This window comes from Ramularia collo-cygni (assembly GCF_900074925.1).
Source record: "Ramularia collo-cygni strain URUG2 genome assembly, contig: RCC_scaffold04, whole genome shotgun sequence".
Lineage (NCBI taxonomy): Eukaryota > Fungi > Ascomycota > Dothideomycetes > Mycosphaerellales > Mycosphaerellaceae > Ramularia > Ramularia collo-cygni.
In genome coordinates this window covers 102,634-111,361 of record NW_019716258.1, presented here as the reverse complement: position 1 = coordinate 111,361, position 8,728 = coordinate 102,634, and the positions used below count along the sequence as shown (strand labels likewise).

At 47.7% G+C, this 8,728-nt stretch overlaps 3 protein-coding genes across 3 annotated transcripts; 2 read left to right on the top strand and 1 right to left on the bottom strand.

The window, feature by feature from the left end:
- Positions 1–2,617: 2,617 nt before the first annotated feature.
- On the top strand, positions 2,618–4,432 carry RCC_03177 (related to amine oxidase; the record flags this gene model as incomplete). Its single annotated transcript, XM_023768468.1, has 1 exon — positions 2,618–4,432. The coding sequence occupies one exon, from the start codon at positions 2,618–2,620 to the stop codon at positions 4,430–4,432; it is 1,815 nt and encodes a 604-aa protein (XP_023624236.1).
- A 768-nt stretch (positions 4,433–5,200) lies between these two features.
- On the top strand, positions 5,201–6,412 carry RCC_03176 (related to Pyridoxal-phosphate dependent enzyme; the record flags this gene model as incomplete). The annotated part of the gene is made up of 1 exon (XM_023768467.1): positions 5,201–6,412. One exon carries the CDS (start codon positions 5,201–5,203, stop codon positions 6,410–6,412), a length of 1,212 nt encoding a protein of 403 aa, XP_023624235.1.
- A 458-nt stretch (positions 6,413–6,870) lies between these two features.
- On the bottom strand, positions 6,871–7,548 carry RCC_03175 (related to 60S ribosomal protein L20; the record flags this gene model as incomplete). The annotated part of the gene is made up of 1 exon (XM_023768466.1): positions 6,871–7,548. One exon carries the CDS (start codon positions 7,546–7,548, stop codon positions 6,871–6,873), a length of 678 nt encoding a protein of 225 aa, XP_023624234.1.
- Positions 7,549–8,728: the final 1,180 nt, after the last annotated feature.

Genomic DNA, 8,728 nt, shown 5'->3' with positions numbered 1-8,728 from the left:
TAAGAGCCCTTATAATAACAGGATTAATAGAGGTAGCTAGATTAACTAACCTTAGAGAAGGGAGTGTAATGTAGCCTAACTACTTAGCGTAGGCTTAGCGCATGCATAACTCCTACGCATAGCGCACATTTAACCTACAAGAATTAGTCTTATCTCTAATCGAGGGATTACGGGTGTCTAATACATTACTACATCTTTACCCTTATAAGCGGTCCGATTCTCGCGATTTTTCTTCGAGCTTCTTTAGCGTATTAAGTTATTATAAGATCTGTTTTAAGTTATATACTATCTATTATATAATAGTATTGTTATAAGGAGGTAGGGAAAGTTTTAACTATAGTTAGTCTACTAAGCCCTATTAAAGCTTAGGGAAGTTACGCTAAAGCTAACCTATAGCTAGCTATAGTCTACTATTTACTATGTAGCAACTACGCGGCTAAATTTAGTTAATAGCATCTTAAATTATAGCTCTCGACGAGCTCGAATTTTATGTATTTATTTAGTGAATTTAGAGTGTACGGTTATTACGTAATCGTATAGTACGCGAGGTAGAGCCCGGGTTTTTAGGGTCTAAGCGGTATACTTAGCATCCCGCATTTAAGTTAGCCTTAACTTAGCTTTAACTTTATCGATAGCTCGACTACATTAACTCTACTAATCTTTTAAAAAATTGCCGAGCGTTACGTACGGCCGCTTTTAGCTATATATATAAGTAATTTAGACACGCGTCTATATATACTATCGACTATTATAAGCCTCTAAATCGAACCTCTAATAAGCACGAATATTACGAATATTACGAATAATTCGAATAATTCGATAGGTCGATATATTACTACTACGCGCTCTACCGTCCTTACCGCTAATTACTATATCCTTACCGTTCCCTATACTACTAACCTATACGGAACTCGAGGTTATCTTTAGAGACAAGCAGCTTATAGCAATTTAAGAGACTTTAGAGAGGGCAATTAGGGCTATATTATCGATAWTAATGCGAATAGATAGACTTAAAGAGAGGATTACTATACTTAAGGATTTAGAGCTTCCTACGTATATATAATGCGACTAGCTAACGGTAATAGTAATAGATGTAGATTTAGAGACAACATCTAATATAGAGCTATAGATAATATCTACTCTTCTTAAAGTATCGTAATGCGGTGTCCTTTAGAACCTCTATAACCGCTCGAACTACATTAACTAAGAAGCTCTTAAAGTCGTTAACTAGAAGCTCGTTACGGTAACGCTTAATCTACTTCTTTAATACGTAGAAGCTCTATTCGATAGGGTTATAGTCCGGTAAGTACGGTAGAAGCAGCTTAAGGAAGTAGTAAGCGTCTACTATAGCCTAAATAATATCGTTACTACGGTAGATTAATGTATTATCTATTATAAGGATAGAGCCGGTTAGTAGTTAAGGCAAAACCGTCTAAACTAGCTAATTTAGAAGATGTTCGGTTATAATCGAACCTTATAGTACTAGCGGCTTATCTAACTATCTATTAATTATTATTATAAGTACGAGAGACTATCGTTCTAACCGTTTAGCTAGTAATATAGTATCCGAGGGCTGTCTAATTAGACTCTAAGAATAACGCCTATCGAGTAGTAAGTAAGGGTAACTATATAGAAAAAACACTAACCTACCGCTAGCTATTTCGTTCGTTATACGCGCTCTCGTCGATAAATACTAACTAGTTATAATACTAACCTATTACCTTCGCGCGCTAGTAAGCCCTTAGCTCTATATTACGCTTACTAGCTATCCTCCGCGCTACCTTCTTAGACTACCGGTACCTCGATAATATCCTAAATACGCTAGAGTCGTAGAAAACGTAACCGGTGTTATCGAATAGCTACTAGGCTATCTTATTAAGATACGCGTCCGGCTAAGAGCTTACGAACGCTATAAAATCCTCCTTATCTTACTATATTAATCGCGCCGGCCTATACCTACGGACGGTTAGAGGGGGGTACGGTTCGCTAAAGAGCTCGAAACTAAGGCGGATACGACTAATAGTAGTATACGACACCTTATACGTCCTCGTAATAGCGCGATTGCTAAATATAGTCGTTTCGAAAGCAGTTCGGAGCTAGTTATAGAGCGGTAGCGGTAGGCGGTTACTAGCGCGCCGTTTTACGCGTTCGAAGGGCTCCTACGCCTCTAAGTTAGTTAAAAACAATACCTTTTGCACGGACCACTTACCGACATAATTTAAGACGATATAGGCCAATTTTGGATACAGGTAGGTAGTGTGGAGGGCGCTGTAGGCCAATTTACTACTAGAGGGCTCTCCAGCTTCCCCGCGGAGGAGGGCCCGAGAGGTGGTGCACGTGTTAATCAAAGAATTATAGCGTGTCACGGAGTCGGACACAAGCACAAGTTATACAAGACGTCTGAATCCTGAACCACGAACTTGGTTATGGAGCTGATTGCTAGCGAGGGTTTGTTTGCTCGGAGTGTCCACATCCTTCCGCCGAACGATTAAGATAGGCCTGCTGTGGGCCAGAGGAGATAGAGCTTATAAGCAGTAGCTTGGATCCTCCTGCAACAGCTTCGACGGCAGCTTGTGCAGCAGATCAACAACTGGAGATTCTTCCGAACCGCAAAGAAATGGAAAATTCACAACAAACCTTCGTCGGAGGAGCTGCTATGCTGAATCCATACAACACGCGAACGTCTCCCTTCTACTCGGCCGTGACGCATTCCGCCGGACCTTGTACTATCGTAACTACTGCTGGTCAAATCGGAGCACGTCCAGATGGCACCATACCATCCGATCCAGAAGAACAGTATTCGCAGGCGATTGACAACCTTAGACGATGTCTAGAAGCTGCAGGAGCACGAGTCCAGGACATCTTGAAGCTCACCTACTACATTGTTGACTACAACCACAAAAAGCCATTGCATCGTCCCGCCTTGATGAACTTTCTTGGAGATCATCGACCAGCTTCGACTTTGATTCCCGTACAACAGCTGGCCGCGCCGGAGTTTCTATTTGAGATTGAAGCGACAGCTGCCATTCCTCAGCACCCACCAGAGAGCGTCGATGTTGTGGTCGTTGGTGCTGGGCTGAGCGGACTGCAAGCAGCAGTGGATCTGCAAAAGGCCGGCCTCGGTGTAAAAGTCTTAGAGGCTCGAGATCGTGTCGGAGGGAAGACATGGTCCCGACCAGCGCAAGGAAGCGCATGTGACGTGGGTGCTGCTTGGATCAACGATACCAACCAATCCAAAATGCATGCATTAGCCCAAAGATTTGGTCTTGAGACCGTTCGGCAAAATACTGAGGGTAGCATCATTTGCGATGCGGGAATTGGCAGCCACAAGACTCATCCCTATGGAACGCTGTTATCAGATGCAAGCGACCAGGCTGAGATCGAGGACATCATCCGAATTCGTACCATCTTTGAGGAGACTTGCCAGAAGATCGATATCTATAACACGGTAGCATCCGGTCAGCAGATCAGGAAAGACCTCGACGACATCACTTTCGAGGCCTGGTTGCAAGACCTCGGCTGTGGAGAGCATGCGCTCAACTCTCTCAAAGTTGGAACTCGGGCTATGCTTGGTGTAGAGCCATCGGAGCTCAGCGCTTTGTACTTCCTCGACTATTGCAAATCTGGCGGTGGCTACATGCAAATGCGGTCTGATCTCAAACACGGTGGACAGTATCTACGCATCGCCAAAGGAACCCAGTCTTTCAGCAAAGGCCTCGCCGATGAGCTTGAGCCTGGATCGCTCATCTTGATGGCACCAGTCCGTAAGATCGAACAGGGAGGTGGAACCGTTCGAGTGACCTCAGCGAGAGGAACCTTCGAAGCAAAGCGCGTGATTGTGTCCGTTCCAACCCCATTGTACAATGAGATCACATTCGATCCACCATTGCCAGCAGAGAAGATCGAGCTCGCCAATTCAACCAAACTAGGAGACTACTGCAAGATGATCTTGTTCTATAACAAACCATGGTGGCGCGAACATGGCCTTTGCGGCATGTCTCAATCCTCCAAAGGACCCGCCGGAGTCACCAGAGACAGCAGTGTCGATGCAGATGGTCACTATAGCTTGACGACTTTCCTTGTCGGACAGCCTGCCCGGGATTGGATGGTGCTTCCACCAGAGGGCCGCAAGAAGGCCATTGTGGAGAACATACAACGTCTCTTCAGTCCGTTTGCTACCGTTGAAGACCCAATTGAGGCTGTTGAGCAGATATGGAAGAACGAACAATGGTCGCAGGGATGTCCATGCCCGACTATGGGACCTGGAGGGCTGACAAAATTTGAGAAAGTGCTGAGAGCCCCGGCAGACCGTATTCACTTTGTTGGAACGGAAACTGCTTTTGAATGGAAGGGCTACATGGAGGGTGCGGTTCGATCTGGAGAGCGAGGTGCCCAGGAAGTGTTGGCCGGTCTTGGAAAATTGGAAAAGTGATGGATATGGCTGCATAGGATGGACGATCTGATGCAATGAACGCGGAAGGTAATCGCGGGTGCGAAGCAAGGAAATTATTGGTACGTGGTAGTTATCGCGCTCAATGTGAGGCAGACGGTTCATCCTTGTTCTCTCTACATACCTCAACTTCGCAACTCATACGACTGAAGGTTAGGGAGGCCAAAGCTCTGAACATGTGGACTGCTCAGCAGAACTCCTCCCATCATCAGGTCTTTCCGCAACAATAGCTGCTAATCCTCGACGAATCTCGCGACCGCAAGAAAGCCTCGATCTTCTTCCCGGGGAAGGTCTGGGATTAACAAGGGAATGAGAAGCTCCGGTCGTATCGTTGATCGGTGTAGAATCCGCGTTGCTTGCTTGTCAATGGTATAAAATCTTATCAAACCGGATGACTTCCCTCCCTTGAGAGAACTAGCCTTTAGCTGCGTGTTGCTTCGATGGGGCAGAACTTTCCGCGGAAAGCATTTTCAAGCCTCCTGGCAGTGTCAGAGGATCATTCCGAGCTCCTTCGCTGTCGCCGGAATAGTGCATGTGGGTAGTTAGCTCGGTTCCGGGGAAAGAAGACGTTGATTTTACTCCCATGGTCTAGCCATTCTCGGCAAGCATACCACATGGGTGCCGACGCCGATGCCGCTGCGTGAATTTCCACGAGGTATAGGGCATTCATATAAATCTATGGATCGATCGAGTCATATCCACCTCGTTTGAGAGTGTATACAATTTTTATTTTTTTAACCAGCATACCGGATGGCTGATCACTCGACTTGCCCGCCGCTGACCCGGCAATCTGTACAGACTGCCCACAAACGCATTGAACCTTACATCTACCGAACATCGGTAGCTACATGCGATACGATCAACACCATTGCCTGTACTCCCCAATCCGAAAGACTTGACGGCCAGCCCGAAGGCGATGTTGCTGATTGTACCTCCAAGCTCAATGTTAAGCTCTTCTTCAAGTGTGAGAACCAGCAACGAATCGGAGCCTTCAAAGCCAGAGGTGCTTTCCATGCCCTAGGCAGATTGATTGAAGAGGAGGGACTGGAAAACGTTCGCCGAAGAGGAGTAGTTACACATAGTAGTGGAAATCATGCCCAAGCTCTTGCCCTGGCGGCCAGAACGCATGGCGTCCCCGCACACATTGTCATGCCGACAATAAGCACGCCGTCCAAGATTGCCGGTACGAAGAGTCAAGGAGCGAACGTGATCTACTCTGGCTCCACAAGCGATGAGCGGGAAGCCGTAGTTGCGGACGTGATGAGAGAAACTGGAGCAAGTCTTATACCTCCGTACGATCACCCCGATATCATTCTCGGGCAGGGTACACAAGCTCTCGAACTGGAGCAGCAAGTGGCTGATGTCCTTGTGCAACTACCTTCATTGGGTGTCGAGGGCGGGACGAAGCTTGATGCAATTGTTGCGCCTATTGGTGGTGGTGGCATGCTATCTGGTATTTGCACAGCGATGCACGGCACTGGCATCAAGGTCTTCGGCGCAGAGCCCAATTTCGAAGGCGCTAATGATGCCGAACGCGGTCTCAACGAAGGAACCAGAATTGAAAAGGTGAAGACGCTGACAATAGCTGACGGTCTACGGACTCCGGTGGGCAAGATTCCATGGTCGATTATCACCGACAAGGAAAAACTCCATGGCATCTACAGCGTGAGTGAGGAGCAAATAAAAGCTGCATTAAGACTCGCAATGGAAAGGGCAAAGCTTTTCATTGAACCAAGCGCTGCAGTGCCACTTGCTGTAGTGCTCTACAACGAGGAGTTCAGGAAGATGGTGGCAAGAGAAGCTGGCGATGCAGGCTGGAACATTGGTATCATCCTGAGTGGTGGTAACACCACTGTGGAAGCCATTTCCAAACTCTTCGCTGCCCCGACCAAGACTGCAGAACGTGCAGAAGCGAAAGTCGGGATCAATGGCGAACGAGTCGCCGAGAATGTCGCGGGGTAGATTTACTTACTCCTGTCCATAGCAGAATAGATTCCATGCGTTCAGTCCTTCTGTGTCCTGCGTTTTTGCTTTTGTTTTTGTTGTGAGATCTATGAAAGCTCTCTGATGTTTGGCCTTACTGTACATTGGATAGCTATACACAGAAGCTCTTATGCTCTCATTTTGTACATGACTTTCCAATCCTGTCCATACTAGCATCCAGTGTCTGGGGAGTGTTGTTCCTTGGCAGGAGATCCCCATTGCGCTGTTCTAGCAATCGTTGGCTGGCTTTCAGCTTCGTGCCAGATCAGTCTCTCCCACGCTGACCTTGACTGCGATCTCCACCGTTGCAGTTCTGGCTTTTTCATGCCCTGGGATAAGTCGTGACATCTGCGTTCACAGACGCGAAAGAATGCACGCCGACAGAGCTCATCCTCCCAACATAGGCGAGCCGTAATGTACGACACCTACTGACCCTTTCAATTATCCTGTCCCCATAGCTTCTTCCGCTCTTGCCTCGCTTGTCTTGCCTCTGTCTTTCTACGTCCCCACTTGGATTTCACCTGCTCCAACTCAATGTCCTGCTCCTTCTTGATCTCCGGTGCGGAACAACACAAGCTAACGAAGAACTGAGAGYACTCAAATTTCTCCGCCAATCTCATCCGCGTCCATTTTCTTGGATCTTCTGCTCTTAACCTCCGAATTTCCTCAATCTGCTCCTGCGTAAGGTGGTACTTCTTTTCGTACTGTGGTCGGACAGCAGGTAAAGACTCTGCAGGCGGAGTTGCATATCCCAGCTTTCGCGCGGCCAATGAGGCTAGTATTGATGGCGGTGCTTTGGGAGTAGTCGGCTCTTCCTTGGGCGTAGCTTTCGGTGTTTCGCGCTGTTGTAATATCGCCCTCCGCGGATCTGATGGAGGAAGAAACTTGGCCGGGGTGTGGTAGACATTAGGTRCGCTCGATGGTGGGTTGAAAATGATGTGATCTTGTGTTTCCGTTTTGGATGGTGCAAATGAGGAATCCGCCTTCACGCGAAGTAATTTTCTCGTCCGTCTGTATGTAGCAGCATTACGGCGGCAAGTGCGACAAACGAAAGACGCCGCATCGGATGAGAATATCGATGGGCGCAAGGCAGAAGAAACGAAAGATGTCGCCATTTGATGAAGGCGAGGGAGGTCGCGTGGTGGACGATTGACAGGAGTCGAGGTTGAAGCAAGTCAATGGAACGTAGCCGGGATAAGTTCGGCGACACATGACTTCACCTCCTACATTGGCGACCCTACTTGCCTCTTTTACACAAACAACGTCTGCAGTAAAGACAGCACCTCGGCTCAACGACTTAGACTCACACTATATCATGAATCCGAATCACCACTATGTGCACTATGTGCTGCCGGAAAGATCTTGACTGAGTGGAGCTCRCTTGGTCAATCCGCTGCATTGAAATGTGTCAAGTGCTTCTTCCCACATGCTCACATGTGAAAAGTCCTTCCGCGAAGAGACATATGGATCATACCGTCCCAATCATAATAAGATCTAAACGACCTCCATGGTCACACCGAGTGCTGCCAGCATTATGATGTTCTACTTCTTACAGCGAGAGTAACTCCTATTGCTCACGGCAAAGGCTACTAGTAGCCTTTGTACATATTGAGTACTCCATACACATTCCGCGCTCTCTCGCTTTCCTGTCATCTCACAGATAACTGTCACACTTCGACATCATGGCTCCCAACAAAGCCTCGCCTGCACTCTTCGCGCACCCATCCAGAATCGTCCAAGATACCATCACCGTGTCTCGCCAATTCGATTCCGGCGACGAGCAGACCCTCTCGATCTCGTTCCAGGATACCATAAGAGTGGCAGATAACGCAACTACCAACAAGCTCCCTCCTGGTCTGGGCCGCTTTCCATGCACAGCCTGCAGTATCAGGGCAACAGGTCATGAGAAGTACACAAGCGACTTCCCGTGCCACAGCAAGCACGACAGACGTCTTTGTGCATGTCTCACGTCGCTGTTGATCGCGGCCAACCGCCAAGACCAGCACTAGCTTGGATTCGGAAGCCACGAGTGACGAGGTGAATGGATCACCACGATGGACTAGATGACAGCTTTGACGGCAACGTTCGTAATTGGAAGTTGTTTGCGTCGCTATTCTACACGCAAAGGTACATTTACATCGAGAAGACCTCATTCCCTCCCTGAAAACGCATGTCTGCGTTCTTCACCAGTCAGACCGCTAGATGCGGCACATCAACAGATCGACTTGATAACAGACCATAACTTCGCTTCACAACGTCCATCTGTACATCCTCACAATCAACACAATGCCGTCA